This window comes from Miniopterus schreibersii, assembly GCF_964146895.1.
Source record: "Miniopterus schreibersii genome assembly, chromosome: 6".
Taxonomy (NCBI): domain Eukaryota; kingdom Metazoa; phylum Chordata; class Mammalia; order Chiroptera; family Miniopteridae; genus Miniopterus; species Miniopterus schreibersii.
Genome location: NC_138107.1, coordinates 6,770,836 through 6,793,818, shown reverse-complemented (window position 1 = coordinate 6,793,818; position 22,983 = coordinate 6,770,836). Strand labels below are relative to the sequence as shown.

Genomic DNA, 22,983 nt, shown 5'->3' with positions numbered 1-22,983 from the left:
AAAAAATTAAAACATGCCCAGCCGGGCTTGGCTCAACAGTTGAGTGTCGACCTAGGATCCAGGCGATTGGGGTTTGATTCCTGGTCAGGGCACATGCCTGGGTTGCGGGCTAGCCGATCAGCGACTCTTATCATTGATGTTTCTATCTCTGTCTCTCCCTCTCCTTTCCTGTCTCTGAAATCAATAAAGATATATTAAAAAAAAAACCAAAAAAACACTAAAACAAAAGGACCTCTGTATGTCAAATGAGTCCCAAACCATGTGAAGAATGATTTCAAGTGACTTTTAAAACACCGTATTTTGACCATACATCCCTAGTAGGACGTTTCATGAGGTTAAAACACACATACACACACACAGAAATCTACTGCATTCAGCAGTCTATTGATCAATATAATGTTGATTTTGTTATTTTTTGAAACTATCAAAAAGTAAATCATTTATTACTATATTATTGTTGTTAGGAACCAAGATTCAGCATATGAATAAAAAATACAAATATTAAATCTAAAAAAGTTAACTCAAATATAGTCAATAATATTGAAATAACTATGTACGGTGCCAGGTGGTACTAATCAGGGGGATCACTTCATGAGTTATATAAATGTCTAACCACTACTCTCTATACCTGAAACTAATATAATATTGAATATCAACTGTAATTGAAAAATAAAAATAAAATTTTTAAATAAAATAAAAATTAACTCAAAATTCTGTTTTATTTTAATTGAGAAATATCAGAATATTGTCATGATTTAGTTTTCTTTCTTTTAAATTTTTTAATAGTTTATTGATTTTTAGAGAGAGAGGAAGGGACAGAGAGAGAGAAACATCAATGTGAGAGCACAACGTGTATCTGCTGCCTCCTGCACCATCCCCCACACAGGGGGATTGAGCCCACAACCCAGGCATGTGCCATGGCTGGGAATCACACCCGGCAACCGAACCCAGCAACCTTTAGGTGCACGGGATGATGCCCAACCAACTGAGCCAGACCAGCCAGGGCTATTTTTCTCTCTTAAAAATACCTTTTCACCCTGGCCAATTTGGCCCAGTGGTTAGAGCATTGGCCCAAGGGCTAAAGGGTGTCGGGTTTGATTCCAGCCAAGGGCACGTATCTCAGTTGCAGGCTCGATCCCAGGCCCCAGGGCACGTGTGGGAAGCAACCAATTGATATGTCTCCCTCTCAAAAAAAAAACACCTTTTCCCTAGAACTAAACACTAAAAAGGCTTTAAAGCAATAACAACTCTATGAATACTATTTCGCCCAGACTATAGTCTCTAAATAACATGTCTCAGTAAAAGAAATCAAGGTTCCCTGAAGAAATGTCTTATTCCAGGTCTGAGGTAAGGATATCTAGAGAAGCCTGAAACATCCTGTTCCATCTAAAAGCAGGAAGATTACTGGGACCTTATCCCAAAGGTTCTCACTGGCCAATGAGGGGGACATCTGAACACCAAAAAGAACAGTGACTATAAAAGTATGACATACAACAAATATATTAAGAAAGTAAATGTAAATGTAGGATATAAAAATGTAAAATATGAAAGCATGTAAAAAAAATGTAAAAAGAATGTAAAATAGTAAACCACTCTGGAAAAGTCTGACAATTTCTTTAAAAAGTTAAATTCTTACCTACCATACCACCCAACCATTTCATTCCTAGATATTTACCCAAGAGAAATAAAAGCACATAACCATACAAAAACTTGTAAGCCAAAAACTGAAAATAAAATGCCCATCAACAAGTAAATGGATAACAAGCTGTGGTATATCCACACAATGGACTATCACTAAGCAGCAATAACAGGAATGAACTACTGAATAAACTACATTCAGCATGGGTGAATCTCAAAATAAATATGCTGAATATATACTATATGATTTCATTTACGTAAAATTAGAGAAAATGCAAACTAAACTATAGTGACAGAAAGGCAATGTTTGGGGACAGGAGGAGGGGTGGGAAGGGGAAGAGAGGGGAACACAAAGGAGAATGTGTGTGGAGGTGATGAACATGTTCACTATTGGGATTGTGGTAACCGTTTCATAGGTATATGCATATGCCGAAACTTATCAAATTGTATACTTTATAGATGTGCAGTCTATTTTATGTCCATTACAACATAATAGAGCTGTAGAAAAAAAATCCATGGATTCAAAAATGATAAACCTCTTCCTTCCTCTCCCCACCCCCCAAAAAACCTCTTTAGAGATTATTAGGGTGTCAACTCATAATTCTTTTTCTATTGAGATACAATTTATATATAACATTGTGTTAGTTTTAGGTATACATTATTCTTAAATTTGATAAAGGTAAAAAATCCAGCATTTATCTCGACATTCCTGTACAAATGGTATTTCAAGGTAAATCAAATAGTTGGTAAAAGAAAAATTCTTTATAGAAAATCACAGTTAATAAATGCAATAGGAAGAAAATAATTATAAAATCCCTATTCTGCATCCCACAATAAAATAAAGGATCTAGACAACTACCATCAATGCCCCTTAAACCACAAGGTGAAAGGTTGTTGTGGAGCTTATCATAATGGACAAATCAGGTCAACATCATTTAAATCCACTAATTAATCTTAACCAAAGGAACATTATGCGCTTCCAAATATGTTACAGTACACAGTACTACTTCTGAAATATTCTTACAAAAAAAAATAATAATTTTTGAATCAAATCAAGCAAGCCTTTATATCTAACTAACAGACTAAATGAGAAACATTCTAAATGACACTTTGAGGACACAATCAGACAAAAATATAAAATGTAGAAATTTTCTTATAAAAAAAAATCCAGTTTCTACAAAGAATAAATGGTGTATTAAAAGTGCATGTGGCCCTGGCCAGTTTGGCTCAGTGGTTAGAGCGTTGGCCTGCAGACCAAAGGGTCACAGGTTCGATTCCCAGTCAAAGGCACATACCTAGATTGCAGATTCGATCCCTGGCCCTGGTTGGGGCACATGTAGGAGGTGACCAATCAATATGTCTCTCACATTGATGTTTCTCTCTCTGTCCCCTTCCCTTTCTCTCTCTCTAAAAATCAATAAAAATATTTTTTTTTAAAGAAAGCACATGATCCATTAAAAAAAAGTGTGTGTGGGGGGGTGATTAAAAAGCTTTAAAAATCAAATCATGTCACCCAAATATAATATACAGAGCTCTTTGATCCACAGTATATTATAAAAAATATTTTAGAGACAATTCAGGAAAATTGAATATGAAATACATATAGATAATATTAAGGAATTCCTCTTAATTCTATTAATTGTGATGACAGTATTGTATTTTTCTTCTTTCTTCCTGTTAAAGATACATGATACAGAAGTATTTATCGATGGAATTATATGGTGGGTGGGATTTGCTTTCAGGTACTACAGCACAAACACACACACCACACAAAATGGAGGAGAAAGGTGAAAAAAATGGCCAAATGTTAATAATTGCTGAAGTTAGATCTTGAGTACATGGGGTTTCGTTACACTGTTCTCTCTACTTTAACTTTAGTGTATGTCTGAAATTTTCCATAATTTCAAGTTTTTTATTTTTTAACTAAAAGGTGATCTGGACCAGTAATGTTTCCAACTAACCTCTGTCCTGAAGCAAGGGCAATGGGAGACTGTCCATTGGGAGGCCGAGGCTCCTCACATGTCTTCATCTCCACCTCCACCTTATCCAGACACTGAAATAAAAGCCACAAAGAGCTAACCATCTGCACAAAAACCCACATAGCACAGAACTGTGTCTTACTCGTCCCTGTGCTCCAGTGCCTAGCCAAGTGCTACGTTCACAGTGGGCAGGCAATATCTGTTGAACGAATGAACAAACTGAAATACACAGAGAGGTCTCATCTTTCACCTTTCATTTCCATTAGCAGCAAAACTCCATGACAAGCATGGGATTAGCTCACAGCAGAAAACTAAAACATAAATCCAAGTTAGAGATATCACCAGTGCTTGGGATTCCAGTCTTTGGGATAAAGATATGCACCAATCAGTTCCTAAAGAGCTGTCATTTGATAATCACCCAATAGTCAACATGAACTAAAATTCCAGTTTTTCCTATCAGGATTCTAAGGGAAAATAGGGAAATCTAAAGGTAATGTCTGGGCAGCAAAACTTGTTATGAAACACTACAAAATAAAAACCAGCTCAGGACTCCAGGGCCTTGTGTCTCAGCGCTAATTCCTATACTGCCCAGCAGCTCCATAATTAGTCCAGACAACAGTAGCTCTGTCTCAGAGAGAAGCTCACAGCCCAGACAAAGCACCCATGGCTCCCAAAAGAGACAGCCTATCAGGACTCCTCCCCATCTTCCCTCAGATCTCTTAAAACCCTACCCCAGCCATCCCCATTGGATTACTTGCAAACAAGACAGGCCATTACCAAGCAAATTGGGTGTGTCTTCAATTTTGTCCACTGGATCTGAAAGAGAAAAGCAACGAGTCAGGACTGTGGAAGGCAGGCCTGCTGGCCCAAGAAAGCAACAGCACTCTGACCCCCGTTCTCACCCGGATGGAGGCCCTGTTGCAGTAGACCCGAGTGATGGCTAACCAGGTAGGCAGCTCCAGCACATTCTGCAGAACCTCTTCGTCCAGCTCCAGGTTGGTCAGCTGACCTTCGCCTTTCAGGGTGCTCAAATTGATTTTGTCTGGGGAAAGATTCTTAGTGAACCTGAAAAAAGTAATGATAAGAAGGCATTATTTCCATGGGAACCTGCTAAATGGCATTACAGCCAATAACACTTCTGAATTTACAGAAAAGAGAACATTAAAGAACAAACATCTAATGACCACACTGTCTCTACACCATGCAAGATGTTGGATGAGACCTATCATTCCACTCACAAGTGTGTCATCTTTCTACTCAAGAACCTATAATGGGGATTCTGGGGATATGGCTCTAGTGGTGGCAACACAGCCTTTCGATATTTCTGAATCCCCACATTAAAACAGAAAGAGTATGGGGGCAGGGGACAGAAAGAGATCAACAAAAAAAAACCCCAAAAACCAGACAGAGAAACTAGTCAGCAACCCAAAAAGCCCACGGACAGCCCGAGCAGAGTGGCTCAGTCGGTTGAGCACCATCCCATGAACCGGAAAGTTGAGGGTCGATTCCAAGTCAGGGCATGTACCTGGACTGTGAGTTCAATCCCCAGTTGGGGCATGGACAGAAGCCAACCAACTGATGTTTCTCTCTCACACTGATATTTCTCTCTCCCCCCTCTAAACATGTCCACAGATGAGGATTAAAAAAACAACTAGAAGATAAAGCATCCAAATAGCCCCCCATATACAAGCAGGAGGGGAAAAAAACATCAAAAATCACAAGATGTAAGTGCACTAAGCAGCTGTACAGATCAACATAGAGGGAAGCAATAAGGCCTCTGACAGACCAGAGAACAGAAGAAGCCCTAGGCAACCAAGTGCTAAATGAAAACCAATGTGACCAATTTGAGAATAGCAACTGAAACTGGAGGGGTTCTGTCCACTGCAAGGGGTCCCCAGTGAGGCCCAAAGAAGCTGGAGTGGTCTAGCCCTATGAACTCATATAACTAAGCAAGGCTTCTTCCCAGGACAGGGCCCCTGCACTGCGAAGAAATTGCTGGGAGAGGAATCCATAGTCAGTAAAATGGGATAACAGAAATGAAAGGGGGAAAAAAGAGTCCAAATTAAAGTGTGTGTGGGCAGAGGGGGATAAGCACTTATATTTTTAACACTACTTGAAACAAGAGAAGAGGGAGCTCTATGAAGATAAAATATGAAACAGTAAGCGGCTAATTATTAGCTTGTTAAGTAGGGTAAAATGAACCCCAGACCCTTACACATAGCTTTGATGTGATAAAATAACACACCACCACCACCTATAGTCTAGCCGCAGGGACTGAGCTTGAATCTCATCATGCTACTTACTGGGTCCAGTTGTTAATTTACAGAAAACAAAGGACAGAGGTTAACTGCTGAACTGCACTGGAAGTGTGCAATCAGTAAGACCCAGGCCACGGGAAACTCTTTAGGTCAAGCGGCCTGGACATGAACAATCCACACAGGCCTGTCTCTTCACCAGTCCGTGTTCACTGTCTAGTCTTTGCTCACGTGCTCTCACCACCCACTCCCTTTCCTGGAGCACCCTCATCATCTGCCACTCAAGGCCCAACTCAAGACTTCTCACTGAGGCTTTCTTTCCCTAGCTGCTGCGCGGCACATTAAACAATTAGGGTCTTAGGGTGTTCTCTAACTCTCCCATGTGTAACCACCCCTGCGCAACGAGATGTTAAGCCCTTTGAAGCCAGGGGCTCAGCCTTAGCCATCCTTCTAATCAAAATGTTCACCTGACAGAAAGCTGGCCTGCCTACCGTCCCTGTCAGCTAACTGCACACGGCTGGCTCACCACTCCCAGCTCCCTTCTCTCATCTCCTCTGGCTGATCAATTTTAGGCCAGTTCCTCACAGCATCACCCCCTCTCCCGTATGACAAACTGTCTGATGAGTCTCGTCCCTGTAATTCTTTTGTTGTTGTCGGTTTGTTTGTTTTAATCCTCACCGAGGATCTTTTTTCCATTGCTTTTCAGAGAGTGGGAGGGAGAGAGTGAGAGAGGGGGAGAGGGAGACACATCAGTGTGAGACAGACACATCAATCCTGCATGCACCCCGACCAGGGCCAGGGATGGAGCCTGCAACCGAGGTACATGCCCTCTACCGAAATTGAACCCGGGACCCTTCAGTCTGCGGGCCGACGCTCTAACCACTGAGCCAAACTGGCCAGGGCTCATCCCTGTAATTCCTTTTCACTGTTACTGCCTCTCATAATCACTATTTTCCACACAACAATTAATTGTATTTGACCCTCCACTGTAACTATACTTAGCCCTTACATATATTAAATGCAAAGAGTTGACTTTAGATTTATACATTATCAACTTTTATTTTTCACACATATCCTTTCCTTTTACTAAGCTATGTATTTAGTGTTTTTGGTTTTCCTTAAACCATAAGATAATGACATGTAAGAGTTTTACCTTTAACTTTTTTCTACAATGCCTAAAATGGTATTACAAAGGCTCTTTAACGATATTTTAAATGACAGTAAAAAAATTTTTAGAAGTTTATAAACATGCGAAACAATACTGTATGATAAGAAGGGATACATAGGAATGCACTGGCAAGATAACAAATTCAGGAAAAGTGTTTGCATGTGGGACAAGGGGAGGGGTTCATAGGAAGCTTCAACTGTATAGATAATACTTATTTCTCAATGGAGTTGGGAGGTGACGGTAAGGCTGTTCATTATATTACTCTTTTTACCTTTTTATATGGCAACTATTTCATAATAAATCTTTCTAAGATTTCTGCCAATTACCTATTGTATGTACTTACTATTGGTAGAACTACTCGGCCATCGGTCTCTCACACTGCTACAAGGTCTTGCTGGGTATGCCAAAAATGGACAACCCTGACCACTCCTTACCCAGGCTACTTCGCAGGATTGTGTTGCAAAGAGCAGCTTTGAGGATAAAGTAATGTCCCACTACAGTACAAAGAGTAGTTTTGTTTACCACTTACCAAAAACAATGGGTTCCCCAAATTAAACATTCCATTCCTATAACACATGTGCAGGCATCTACCTGGGCCCATGCATGTCACTCCCATGGGACTTGGGGGGTGTGGGGACTAATTGCAAACATATGCCTATGCTGCTTGCTGGCCCATAAGTAATTAAGTCCTTTGTCTCTGATCCAGGAGTCTCACGTGTTCTGCCACATACATGAACTATAGCAGGCTAATTATTAGCTTCTAAATAAGGTAAAATAAAATCCCAGACCCTTACACATACTTTTACTGATTTTAATAAAAGAAATTTAAATAAACGTTTACTGAGTATGAACCAATTTTATTCTCTGATCCAAAAAGACAAGCTTTCTCTAATGACTCCTATCGTCTAGAAACTAACTTGCCACAGGGGGAAAGAATTCCTTTTATTCCTCTTTTCCTGTGAGGAATGGCTACAAGCAAGGAAACAGGACTGGGTTGTGAAAGAGAAAAAAAGAACATCTTAAATGATTAACTCCCACTGCAAGAAACAACAACTACTGAAAGAAAAGACACTACAGTGCATGCCCATAAGGAGTATGGAGGAAACACTGTCTTAAGGGAAGGAAAGGAGACAGAAAACAGAACTCAACATTATTTGTAATCACGAGGTACAGGCAGGCTTTCTGTTCCAAGTCCCTTGTGTATTTAAATAAGATATCACAATTATGCCCTGGCTGGTGTGGCTCAGTTGGTTGAGAGTTGTTCCTTGCACCAAAAGGTCACAGCTCGATTCCCGGTCAAGGCGGGCATCCTCCAGAAGTATTTGTCTTAAAGATAAGAATATTCCAAGACATAAAATTAGGTTGTAAAGACTGTATGTTTCCTTGTGTGTCCCCCACAGATTCTGATAAGGCCCCATCTTCCTACCACAGCTGAGACATGGCAAGAATGGCCATTGTCAGAGATAGAAGGATCCCTTTAACACACAGGAGTGGGGAGAAGTCTGAGAATCACTAACATAAGCTACTTTTCCTCTTGATAAAAAGGCATTTTTAAGAAAAGAAAGTGATAGGGACTTTTTCAAGCATATTCCTCTCTGAAAAAAGAGGAACATACTTTGAATAAAATGAAACATAAACACAGTCAAGAATAAGCTACACTGCTTGCTCCACTGACACTCAGTGTGATTATACTCAATAGGTGCCATAGATCTAACATCTATATTGTATTGTATGCAAAATCTAACTCTATTTACAACTCCACAGAACATAAATGTCATTTTCATAACCTTGAGTTAAAAAGTATGAGATTGTGTTACATTCCACCTTAACTTTCCCAGTACTTAGGGCAATGTGTGACAAACTATGTGCCTCTGATCACATGGGTGGAATCACTTCGGTATGTTTATTTTAACATGCAGATCATTGGGACACACCACAGATATGCTGAATTACAATGGGGAACTGGGTAAGGAACCCAAATTTTTAACAAACTCAAGGTGATTTCTTCTGTTCTTTAAAGTTTGAGAATGCCTTAATTTGAGGTTTCAGTTAACCAGCTATAATACTTTAAGGAAGAGAAAGCCAGAGGCTGCAGGTGGAAAAGAGATGCATAAATCCATTCCTCAAGAGCAAAGTTTTCACCTTCTATTCTTATTATGGCTGGTTAAGAGCTTTACAGTTAGACTTGGGCTCAAAATCTGGCTCTCTCATTTACTAATACTGTGACTTTAGGCAAACTGTTCAACCAACCTCACATGGCTGCAGGGATTAAAAGAGCTATACATAACATACATTAAATACCTGGCATTTATTAAGTACTCAATAAATAAATCTTAATCATTGTTATTTCTGGATTTCATTACCCTCTCCCTTTAGAAAAGCCTTAAATTATTATCTTTTAAAAAAGGTTTAGATCATTTCAAAATGTATACAAATGTCGAATCATTATGTTATACACCTGAAACTAATATAATATTGTATGTCAATTTAGAAAAAGGTTTAGGAGGCTTAGATTATTATCCAGGGACTCAGGGTTTCTTCAAGAGACAACCCCTCAGATCTACCTTTCTATCTCAATGTAGCATCTTCCATTTCCAGTATGCTTACTTCTATCCTTTCAACTTGGGTTTCTAGAAATTGAAATCTGAACAAGATTAAAAACAAGTTCATGTTCCCCAGAAATCCTACCCATTATATCCCAATCTGACTCCAAGAATAGATCTTCATCCCTTGTCTCTCTAGTACTTATGAGTCTGTCCTTTATTCAGAGGACAGAATAAAATTATCAATGAAGCTAGTCAAAATCAAGCCTAAAGGCAGGGCCAACCAATTGAAAACAACAGGCCTGCAGTTGGTAACCAGCAAAGCTCTATGAACTCTGTAGCCGTGTCAACTGGCAAGTGACAACACTGGCTTCTTCAGGGCAGTTCTGACAGCAACCAGGTGGACTTATGTCTCTGATTGTCTTAAAGATGACTGCATGTGTGTGAACACCAGCCAGCCAGGAATGGAGACTAACCTCAGTAAGGACTGTTCACCAGCCTGTTGGCACACACTGCCCTCATCAACAGCACTAACATAGAGGAACAAACAGGAAAAGCATAAAACCTGTCTTCCTGCCCCAAAGTGGATTAGGCTCTGGATGAAAAGTGATCATTCATATTTCCAGGTAGGGCATAGAACAACAAGCAAGTGAGAGGATTAGTTTCATTTTACTATATAATTTTGACTGTCAGAGTAGAGAATCTCTACAGAGAAGATTACCTGCTTCAGTCTCTATCTATTCACACAATCTCTCTTAACTTTTTCCCCATTTTTACTCTGCCTGGACATACAAGAATGCTGATTTAACATCTTTTTTTAGGCCACTGCTGAGTATGGAGATGGACACACAGTTTAAAATAATTTTATGTCTTTTTATCCTATAGGCTGGGCTAGATCAATGTCCTTTGGTCAACTAAGAGGCATTTAAAAACTATTTTGCCCGACCGGGCATGGATAAGTGGTTGAGCATCGACCTAGGATCCAAGAGATCAGGATCCAGGAGACTACTGTTCAATTTTCCCAGTTAGGGCACATGCCCAGGCTGCGGGCTTAATCCCGTCGGGGGTGTGCAGGAGGTAGCCGATCAATGACTCTCTCATCGTTGATGTTTCTATCTCTCTCTCTCCCTCTCCCCTCCTCTCTCTGAAATCAATAAAGATTTTTTTTTTTAAAGACAATTTATTTTGTACACCACAAATGGGGAAAAGCCTCATCCCCTGACCTGGACTAGCAGAACCAGACTGCTAATGATAATGGCATTTTACTTTGTACAAGGCATTGAACTAGGGAACTAAAACATTATCTCAATTAGCCTTCACAATACTTCATTTTCCCCATTTTTAAAAAATATGTCTTTATTGATTTCAGAGAGAGGAAGGGGGAGAGAGAGAGATAGAAACATCAATGATGAGAGAGTCATTGATAGGCTGCCTCCTGCACAGCACCTGCTGGGGATCAAGCCTGCAATCCAGGCATGTGCCCTGACTGGGAATCAAACCGCAATCTACTGGTCAATGCTCAACCACCGAGCCACGCCAGCCGGGCATTTTCCCCATTTTAAAGAGGAGAAACATGGGTTTCAGACATGAAGTAATTCGCCCAAGGTGACAGGGCAGGAAGAGACAGAGGCAGAGCATGAACCAGGTCTGCTGACTGGACTGTCTTACTTTTACTAACATCTCTTAATATTGTGTTCCTCCAAAACACACCTGGCAAGAATGGATTTATAAGCTGTCTCAGAAATGATTGGAAGACATCCTTTCCCTTTTTACAACCTACCGTGGACCACTTAACCTGTGTAAGAAGAATAAATCTAAACTTTGGTGAGTAAAGTTATAGTTTAACTCCATCAAAAACCTTTCTAAACTTTACCAACACAATGAGATTAATAAAATCTTTCTTAAGTATGCCCAGGGCTAATTCACCACCATTTCAGCAGTAACACCCAGTCTCTTCCAAGAGACTAAGAGACCACAGAGGGCACTGTGCCATCAGCTCTCTGATCCAATATGCAAGTAATCCCCAAAAGCTGTTCACAGAGAACTCTTAGTAGGCTGCAAGGACGGCTGATGGCACAGGCAGGCCTGCTGTGCTACCACAGGCTGTTCTCCTGTAACAGTAATGATGATATAACACAGCTTTATCATTGAGAAATTTAGTTGTAGGATTCAGGAAAAAAAATGAGTATTACTTTATTTTTTTCTCAAAAAAAGGCAGTAAAAATTCAACTGAACTTGTCTGCGTTTTATAGTAGCAACAAAAATAGATGAATAGGTGACTTGTGGGGCCAGTCATTGTGGGGGAGGTTTGTGCAACTGGGAAACCACTAATCTGAGCTCTGATCTGAAGCTACCCCACAGTCCCCGGCACAAACTTTGTTCAGCATTTGTGTTCCTAATTGAGGATGATATCACTGAGTGCAAGGGTGGCTGACAAGGCTAATGGAAGCCTGCTATTTATTCCACTTCCAGTATGTGGGAAAACATTTTCTGGCCATCTGTTACTGTTACAGATCACAGAAGCTAAGATGAAGTCGAGTTGGAAAAACAGATTTTGATCAGGTTTCATTTTTGCCAAAGGAAAGGACTGCAATCTGCCAGAGAGACAACAGAGAAAGGCTCTCAGACATCTTTGTGAAAATGTAGAATGTTGAGAAATTATAATTCTTAAATTTGCAGGTTCACAGAATTTCAGAGCTAGAAAGCTTAAATATTAAATAATCTTTAGTCCAAATCTATAATTTGCAAATAGTCATTAAGTTAAATGACTTGCCCAAGAATCACAGATAGCCAGTGGTAAATCTTGGAATAAGTAAATGGCAGAAATGGGGCTTAACCCAGCATTCATTCAAATCTCCCACTACCTTTATTGTTAATAATAGGGTCAATAAATTGCAATTATCAGTCTGCTTCAGGTTCCATAGAAATTGAACTCTCACAGGAGAATTAAAAAGGTCCACAAATACACTTTGCTTCCTTCACTCTTTTTCCATTAAGGTGGTCACAGCCCCATTCCTTGGCTTCTAAGTTTCCTAATCAAATCTGCATCTAAGTATCTTCACTGCTCAGACATACCACAGGCTTGTCTTTAACCAAAGATGTAACACAACACAAGCTGCAGCAGTTGATTTAGATGCAGGACCCCTGCATCAATCTAAACAAAATATCTCAATTGCTAAAGTAGCTAACATTCCATCCCAGATAATCTGTTGAAATATGCCATTCAATCTTAGACGCTGCCCTAAAGGTACTCTCAAAACTTCTGCATGGCCCTGGCCAGTGTGGTTCAGTTGGTTGAGCATCATTCCATGCACCGAAAGACTGGTTTGAATCCCGGTCAGGGCACACATGCCCAGGTTGCGGGCTCGATCCCTAGTCTGGGTGTGTGTAAGAGGCAGCTGATCAATGGATGTTTCTCTCTCGAATCAATGTTTCTCTCTCTCTCCCTCTCCCTTCCTCTCTCTCTAAAATTAGTTAAAAATATATTTTTAAAAACTGATACTGTTGCCCGGCCGGGCGTGGCTCAGAGGTTGAGCGTCGACCTGGGATCCAGGCGACCAGGGTTCGATTCCCGGTCAGGGCACATGCCCAGGTTGCAGGCTCGATCAATGACTCTCTCATCATTGATGTTTCTCTCTCTCTCTCCCTCTCCTTTCCTCTCTCTGAAATCAATAAAGATATATTTTTAAAAAACTAAAAAAAAAAACCTGATACTGTTAAAAAAAAGCAAACTTCTGCATAAACTGACTTCCTTAGGAGAAAATTCTTTCCTTCTAGATTTTTGTTTGTTTACAATGTTGGTTTTTTTTAAGTGGTTTTGTCTTATTTGAGGTGCAATTTATATACAATGGCTTATTTCTGAACTTTCTATTTTGTTCTACTGATCTATTTATCCTTATGTCAATACCACACTATCTTTATTATTGTAGCTTCATTTTAAGTCTTGAAAGTAGTAGAAACCCTCTCATTTTTTTTCAAGATTATTTTGACCATTCTAGGTCCTTTTCATTTTCATATAAATTTTTAAATCAGCCTGCCAATTTGTCAGGAAGAAAAAAAAACTGCTGAAATTCTGATTGGAATTGCATTGACTCTGTAGCTGGATTTGGAGAGATTCAACATAGTATTAACAAAAATGAGTCAGTTGCCCTGGCTGGCGTTGCTCAGTTAGAGCATCAGCCAGCGCACCAAACGGTGGTGGGTTCGATTCCCAGTCAAGGGCACATACTGGGTTGCAGGTTCGATCCTCAGCCCCAGTCAGGGCTGATGTGGACAGCAACCAATCGATATTATCTCTCTCACATCAATGTTTCTTTCTCTCTCTCCCTCCCTCCCTCCCTCCCTCCCTCCCACTCTTTCTAAAAACCAACAGAAAAAATATCCTTGGGTGAGGATTAAAAAAAGAAAAAAAATGATGCCCAGCCAGGCATGGCTCAGCGGTTGAGCATCGAACTAGGATCCAGGCAATCAGGGTTCGATTCCCAGTCAGGGCACATGCCCGGGTTGCGGGCTGCAGCCGATCAGTGACTCTCTCATCATTGATGTTTTCTCTCTCTCTCTCCCTCTCCCTTCCTCTCTCTGAAATAAATATTTTTTTTTAAAAAAAAAAAAGAAAAAAAATGAGTCAGTCTATCCTTGAACATGGTATACTTTCAAGGTATGGCATATTTATTTAGGTCTTCTTTAACTCCTCCCAGCAATGTTTTATAGTTTTAGCATACACCCTTTCTTAAATTTATTTCTATATATTTTATGTTTTTGACACTATTTGTAAAGGAAATTTGTTTTTTCTAGTTGTTTTCTGCCAAAACATAGCGATAAAAATGATATTTCTATATTGACCTTATATCCTGCAACCTTACTAAATTCAGTTATTCACTCTAGTCATTGATTTGTAGATTCTTTAGGATTTTTGTATGCAAATAATTATTTCATCTGTGAATAGGTAAGTTTTACTTCCTCATTTCCAATCTTTATCACAATAGGTATTTGCACTTTGATCTCGTATTCTTCAACCTTACTAAACTTACCAGTTCTAATAACTTTTTTTTAAAGAAGCCATAAGATTTTCATCGTAGACATTCATTCATGTTGTCTACAACATCTTTGTCAGGATTTTGTTACCAGAGTTATGATAGACTTATTAAACAAGTTTAGAAGTGTTTCCTTTATTTCCTAAAATAACTTGTGTTAATTAGGTACTATTTCTTCCTTAAATGTTCTATAGGAATCACCAATAAAACTATCTGGGCCTGTCGTTTTCTTTGTGAAAAAGGGTTTGACAACAAATGCAATTTCTTTAATAGATACAGAGCTACTCAGATATTCTATTTCATTGTGCCAGTTCTGGTAAGTTTATGTTTTTCAAATAATTTTGCCCATTTCATCTAAGTTGTCAAATTTATTGACAATATAGTATGTTTTTTTTCTCTTGACCGAAAGGTTAATTTTATTATCTTTTAAAAACTTTTGGCTCTATTTTCTCTATTGTTTGTTCTGTTTTCAATTTCACTGATTTCTACCGTTTATTTTTCCTTTCTTCTGCTTGGGTTTATTTTGCTCATCTCTTTCTAGCTTCTCAAGTTGGAAAATTCCATCACTGATTTTTAAACTTTTTTCTAATATAAGCACTTAACACTATACATTTCTCACTGTTTACTTTGCTACTTCCCACAAAGTTTGATATGTTGAATTTTCACTGTCAACTAGATAGAACTGTTTTCTAATTTATTTTATGATGTCTTCTTTGACCATGAGTTACTTAGAAATATATTTTAAATATTCCAAATTGAGAAGGGGAGAGCTTTTCTAGTTGTTCATTGTTATTGATTTCTAATTTAATTCCACTGTGGTCAAAAATTATACTATGTAAGTTTGCAATATTTTTATATTTACTAGACATATATTATAGTTTAACATATGGTCTATCTTGGCAAACATTCCCCATGCACTTTAAATAATGTGTATTCTGCAGTTATATGTAGTGTTCTATAAATGTCAGTTAGGCAAGGTGATGCATAATATTATTCAGATCTTCTATATCTTTACTGATACTTTTCACATTGTTCTATCAACTACTGAGGAAGGAGTATTAAAAATTTCCAACTATAGCCCATTCGGGCATGGCTCAGTGGTTGAGGATCGACCTAGGATCCAGGCGATCGGGGTTTGATTCCCAGTCAGGGCACATGCCCGGGTTGCAGGCTCAATCCCCAGTCAGGGGCATGCAGGAGGTGGCCAATCAATGACTCTCTCTCATCACTGATGTTTCTGTCTCTCTCTCTCCCTCTCCTTTTCTCTCTCTGAGATCAATAAAGATATATTTAAAAAAAATTTTTTCCAACTATAGTTGTGGATTTGCCCTTTTCTCCCTTTAATTCTCTCTGGTTTTATCATGTATATTGAAGCCCTTCTATTAGGTTCATACACATTTATAATTATTTCTGATGAATTGATCCTTTTACTAAGATGTGTTCCTTTCTATCTTTAGTAATAATCCTTGTCTTGAGATCTATTTTGTCTGATGATAATATTGCCACTCCAGCTTTCTTATGTTTACTGTTCACATGGTTGTACTTTTTTTCATCCTTTCAATCTATTTATGTCTATCTCTTTTATATCCAGTCTCTGCCTTTAAATTGGAGCATTTAATCCACTCGAATTTCATGTAATTATTGATAACAGTTAAATTTCAGTTTACCATTCTGCTATTTGTTCTATCTGATTTTGTTCCGTTCCTCCTTTCCTGCCTTCTCTTTAGGTTAAACTAATATTTTTAGTATTTCATTGTAATTATTTCATGGGCTTTCTAACTAACCATATAAAGTAGCTGCAGAGGATACAAAGAATTTAAAGTAAAAAATGAAGGTCTCCAATTCTAGGTAGAACTACAAGTTCCTCAAGAGCTAGAACTGTGTAATTCAGATCTCTGTCCAGCACAAAGTCTAGGATAAGGATGCAATTAGTGTTTATTGATAACAATATAAAGCAAATAAATGCTAATTGCCAAACAGGTGGAATGAACTAAAGGGTATATCCAACAACCCACTCACATTCTCTCACACATTACAAACTGTAATATGTCTGATTAACTCTTAAATCTGGTTTAAGAGTGTCATCTGTAAACACAGAAATAAATTTCTATGTGAAGCAGGGTAGAAGAGATATCCATTAAAGATAACTAGAAAGTGCAAGGTGTTCAAAAAGGAAAGAGAAAGAGATTAGTTCATTCTAAAAGCTCTGTCTAGAATGTTTTACAACAAAACTAATAAAAAAGAATGACATTTCTAAGAATGAAATTTTTTAAAATAAGTTAATATTTAATAACTGTTTACTTTATTCCAGACTCTGTCGTAAACACTTTGTTATACACTTTAGATTAGTTTGTTTCTCTCAATGACCCCATGACATAAAGGACAACTATTATCTCCATTTTATAGATGAGGAAACTAAGGCATAGAAAGGCTAAATAACTTGTCCAAGGTCACACTGCTAGCAAGCTAGAATTCAAAATCAAGCCAACTGGGTGACTTCCAGTCAAGACGGCAGCATAAGGAAATGCTGTACTCAAATCCTCCCACAACCACATCAAAAATACAACTGAACTGCCCGGCCAGGCGTGGCTCAGCAGTCAAGCACCAACTTATGATCCAGGAGATCGTGGTTCGATTCCCAGTCAAGGCATATGCCCAGATCCCCAGTAGGGGGCGTGTAGGAAGCAGTCAATCAATGACTCTTTCATCATTGATGTTCCTCTCTCTCTCTCTCCTCCTCTCCCTTCCTCTCTCTGAAATCAATAAAGACATATTTGGGGGGGGGGGGGGAAATACAATTAAACTCCTCTGGCCGAGTCTGGCTTCATCTGGTACACCAAAAGGTTGCAGTTCAATTCCCTGTAAGGGCAAATACCTAGGTTATGGGTTTGATCCCTGGTAGGACATACAGAAGGCAACCAGTCGATGTTTCTCTCTCGCATCAATGTTTCTCTCTCTCGCTCTCTCTCTAAAATCAATTAAAAAAACACACAACTAAACTACAGAACCACCATCACTCATAACTTCCTAAAATCTAGCTGAATGGGAATCCTACAACTAGGGATTTAAAGAAGCTACATTGACTGGTAGGAGGAGCAGAAACGTGGAACAGGCTGGCCCTACACACAGGTGTGATGATTTAAAATCAGGGGGGATATCTTGGCTTCGGAGGTCTGAGGAGAGAGTTGTCCCAACCCTACACAAGACACCCCTCCCCACAAGCCCAGGGTTCCAGTGCCAAGAAGACAAGTCTCCATAACTTTGGGCTGTAAAAACCAGCAGGGATTGTGGCTGAGTGAGTAGAGGGCTGCTGGAATCCCAGGCGGTCCCTCTTAAAGGGCCCGCAAACAGACTTACTGGGACTAACTCCCTCTGAGCTCCAGTGCTGAGACAGCAGCTTGAAATGAACCAGGGTCATAAGGGAAAAAACTGAATTCTCTGGCAACAGGGCAAGAGCTGAGGGAGGCAGCTTTCTGAAAGACAAAAGTGCTGGCAGAGGCCATTGTTCCTTTTCTGAGACGCCCCCACACACACAGAGCCAACAGGCAGGTACAATATCTGAGTCTCCATAAACCTGGCTCACACTGTTTGCCCTGCTCTGGTGATTCCCTGAGACCTCCCACCACACCCAACTTACAGGTCCATCCAAGTAGTTTCCAGTGACTTTTCAATACAAATGGCCTCTCTTGCTTCATGCTTCGGACTTTCCTAAAAATCTCAAACAAGCAGAATCTGGCCTCTTAGTACCTCTTACCTCTTGCTAAGTGGCCCCAGGCCCAGCACTAGCAGCAGCCAGCCCTGGTTCACAGCTGGGTCTCTCCTGGGCACCTCCATGCCCAACACAAGTAGCAGCACCTACAGATCACTCTGTAGTTCGTGCGAGGTGGCCCCAGGCAGGCACAGGCAGTGGCTGACTTTGCACCTCCTTGGAGTCCCTAGAGCCAGTGTACCCGGTGGACAACTTCAGATTATGCCAGATTACAGCCCAACCTCCACGAGTGACACACTCACACTCAAGGTGAGGACTCAGCGAGGACCAAAGCCCCACTGAAGCAAGTCCTGCTCCTTAGCGTCAAGTCCTGCACCACAGCTCCTCCACTGCAGTCACAGCCAGTCCTTGCTCCCAGTGACACCAACAGCAATCAAGGCTCATCTACAACAGGGCAATGCACACAGCCCACACAGGGGTGCACCTGAAGCACCCAGCTCAGTGACTGAGGAGGCTGCACTGCTGGGCCCTTCAGGACACCTTTTACACAAGGCCATCCTTCCAAGTCTGGGAGACGTAGCAGCTCTCCCTAATACACAGAAACAAACATAGTGAAACAGCAAAAAGGCAGAGACAAAGAAACAGGACCCAAATGAAGGAACAAGAAGTCTCCAGAGTAACAATTAAATGAAATGGAGGCAAGCAAACTACCAGATACAGAGTTCAAAACAATGGTTATAAGGATGCTCAAGAAACTTAGTGAGGCGTGCCAGGTGTGGCTCAGCAGATGAGTATCAACCTAGGATCCCGGAGACTGCAGTTCAACTCCCGGTTGGGACACATGCCCGGGGCTGCGGGCTCGATCCCCAGTCAGGGGCATGCAGGAGGCAGCCAATCAATGACTCTTTCATCATTGATGTTTCTCTCTCTCTCTCCCGCTCTCTGAAATCAATAAAGATATATGAAAAGAAGGGGAGGGGAGGGGAGGGGAGGGGAGGGGAGGGGAGGGGAGGGGAGGGGAGGGGAGGGGAGGGGAGGGGAGGGGAGGGGAGGGGAGGGGAGGGGAGGGGAGGGGAGGGGAGGGGAGGGGAGGGGAGGGGAGGGGAGGGGAGGGGAGGGGAGGGGTAATAACAGAAATTACAGGGAGTATAAACTTGTAAAAGGAGCACCCTGTATTAAATGGTTTAAAAACAAAACAACTTAATGAGAACTTCAACAGCATGGAAAAGGACATAAAACCATAAAAAAAAGGTCAGAAATGAAGAATACACTAACTGAAATGAAGAATAATTTACAGCCTGGACCGCGTGGCTCAGCTACTGAGCATTGACCTATGATCCAGGAGATTGCGGTTCAATTCCTGGTCAGGGTACATGCCCAGGTTGCAGTCTCAATCCGCGGGGCGGGGGGGCGGGGGGGCGTGCAGTCGGCAGCTGATCAATGACTCTCTCATCATTGGTGTTTCTCTCTCTCTCTCTCTCTCTGAAATCAATAAAAGACATTTAAAAAAAAAAAAAGAGTAATTTACAGTAGAGTAGATGAAGCAGAGATTCAAATCAGCAATTTGGAATATAAGGAAGCAAAAAACACCCAATCGGAACAGCAAACAGAAAAAAGAATCCAAAAATATGAAGATAGTGGAAAGAGCCTCTGGGACAAACTTTAAGCACACCAACATTTGCATCATGGGGATGCTGGAAGGAGAAGAGAGCAAGAAATTGAAAACCTATTTGAGAAATTTTTAAAAATGACAGAAAACTTCCCTAACCTGGTGAAAGAAAAAAACATACAAGTCCAGGAAGTCCTGGGTTGCAGGTTGGATCCCTGGCCTCGGTTCTCTGTAGGGATAGGTGCAGGAGGCAACCAATTTATGTATCTCTCTCACATCAATGTTTCTTTCTCACTTTCATTCTTTCTCTTTCTCTCTCTCTGCCCCCTTCCTTGCCCCCTCTTCTCTCTCTCCCTTCCACTCTAAAAATCAATGGAAAAAAATATGTACCCTTGGGTGAGGATTAACAACAACAAAAAGTGTACTGAAAGAATTAATGAATAACTGGTCTCAGAAACAGAGTCCTCAAAGGCAGCCCAGGGCTGGGGGCTAGCTGAGGGGAAGGCTAGACTCCCTGAACTCCCTGTTCCAGGCATCTGAGAAGGGCTGACATGCCACCTACAGCTGAATATTCAACCTTCTTGCAGCAAGCCTTCCTCAAAGAGGCCAAAGAACCTCTCATAGGACTAAGAAGCCATAGCCAACTTTACATGAAAGGGAGACAGTGAGGGCTCTACTGAGATTCAGCAAAAGGATATTTCCTACAATATATCGCCAAGCCTCTAACTTTGTATCAACCTCTATTAAGACATTTTCTAAAATGAAATGTGTGCCTGAACTGCAGCCCCTTCTTTCAGACAGGTTAAAAAAACACAGATTTCAAAAAGAAGGGTGGTAGGGAGGGAGGGAGAGAGGAAGGAAGGAAGGAAGGGAAAAACATTTCTCTTAGAAAAGGAAAATGCATGTTTTCCGCTCTGCCTGGGAAAGCACTAGACCAGATGATTAGGGGCAGTCAACTTGAATGAATTTAGCCCATCCTAATCTGGATTTTCTACATACTGTAATTCCCCAACTTTCAAATGACTCATTCAGACCACAAATAGCTGCCCAGACCTCTGCCCCATCCCCACCTACCACTGCAACAGAAACCATTCTGGAAAATCAAAAACAAACTGGGAACTTCCAGAGTACCTATGGATTCAAAAGCTATGAAAGTAAAAGTAGTTTAGGGGAGCTGACCCTGTAGGAGTTATTCTGCATTAGAGTTGGTCTAATTAGAATAGCATTCCTCCTCCAAAATACATTCTCTACTTCTCCTCCTTGACTTAGCTGAAATTATATATTCTAAAGAACTGGGAATTTTGGTGAGAAAGTGAGATGAGCAGAGCATGTAGACCTGGCTGGGGGGGGGGGGTGTAGAATCAGCACAATGGGGTGCACTTAAATAGGGGCCTTAGTAAGTGGAAAAGAGACATAAAGGAGAGACAAGAGAGTGTATCAAGAGCAAACTTCAGCTGTTTCAGAATTCAGTCTAAGTCAGTGGTTCTCAACCCAAAGACTCAATTCCAGAAGTAGCATTGCCAAGAATTACAGCATTTTCTAAAATGGTGACAAACACTTGGGAAAGTTCAAAACAATCTTCCCCGAGTCGTGGTCTGGGAATTCACTGTAGTTTAAAGTTGTGCAGTACTTTGTGTGTATATGTAAAACAGTTAGATTCTAGGTTTATATAATCTAAACAAGTAATTCACCCATGTAAACATCAACAAACATCCCAAAATCAAAAAAGACAAAGGATAATGCTTCTTTGTGTGAAATTATTCTGCAAAATGCATAACATGGGCATATTCCCTCTGCTCATGAAATGCTGGTCACATCCCTTAATCACAACCCAAAAAGTTCTTGCAGAGATATAATGATCTCGATGATCTAAAAGCTCTTACTCCAAGAAATAGGAAAGAAACATTTCCTTTGTCTCCATCTCCCCTCCTATTTCAAATGGTCCCTAACAACCAATACCCAGAACTCCATCTAGTGAACGTATATCACATATGGCTTTTGTGGGCTAACTGGGGACTCAGCATTATAACTATTTCTACTGGACTACATACTCCAAATTTCAAACTTAGAAATAAAGTTTGAGAGCATAACACTCCCATAAGTCAAAGACTTCAATCCCACGGACCTCTCACCATCAGTGTTCTAATTTTTCAAGTGATGAGATGACATCCAAGCTACATATGACCAACGCACTATAAAGAGTGAATATGATCCGGCTGGTGTGGTCTAGTGGTTGAGTGTCGACCTAGGAACCAAGAGGTCACGGTCGAATGCACAGTCAGGGCACATGCCCAGGCTTCGGGCTCGATCCCCAGTGGGGCGTGCACAGGAGGCAGCCGATTAATGACTCTCTCTCATCATTGATGTTTCTATCTCTCTCTCCTTCTCCCTTCCTCACTCTCTAAAAATCAATACAAATTTTTTTTTTTAAAAGACTGAATATACATGTAAAATAACCATTGCTGTAGGGAAATAAAACAAATATTTTATAATACATTAAGTCCTCGTTTTTATGGCAAGAAGGTACAAACTACATACCCTTTACCCTAATTAATAATACACTAAAGTGTATTATTTTAAACATTAGTTTTCCTCTTTACTATAGACATTGATTGAGACTATTGCTTATAAATACCAGAAAGTGTTCTTAGTATCTACAATCATCACCAGTAGCAAGTACTTGCCTCATCACACAAATATAAAAGGTCCCTTAATGATACCAGGTGAACTGGATTTCCTTGCCCTTCAGACCTCCTCACCCACCCACCCCCTGTACCCCTCAAATCTAAGGTTCCCTAAGTTCCTACCATGCACTCCCACTCCACACATCTCCTGCACCCATTTTACCCAGTCAAAACATCCTCAAATTCTCTGGTTTTCAAAGCAGCCAAAGAATACAATCCATGGAAGCCACCCTCCAGTCAATGTAGAGAACTGAACTGCTGTTAAAAGAATTATTTTCAGTGATTAATGTTATACTTACAGATTATTATTCAACCAAGTTCTGTTTTAGGTGAGGGTAACTAAATTACCTCTATTTTTTTTCACT

At 40.4% G+C, this 22,983-nt stretch overlaps 1 protein-coding gene across 2 annotated transcripts in view; it reads right to left on the bottom strand.

Annotated features, from left to right (window-relative positions):
* BLTP3A (bridge-like lipid transfer protein family member 3A) overlaps positions 1–22,983 on the bottom strand; it is a 64,734-nt gene that overhangs the window by 33,885 nt on the left and 7,866 nt on the right. For both annotated transcript variants that reach the window (XM_081141550.1, XM_081141551.1), the window contains exons 2-4: positions 4,520–4,682; positions 4,395–4,433; positions 3,600–3,691 (exon numbers count right to left, since the gene is read on the bottom strand). In XM_081141550.1, the coding sequence (XP_080997676.1) occupies positions 3,600–3,691; positions 4,395–4,433; positions 4,520–4,682 (294 nt within the window). The remainder of the gene's footprint in view (positions 1–3,599; positions 3,692–4,394; positions 4,434–4,519; positions 4,683–22,983) is intronic.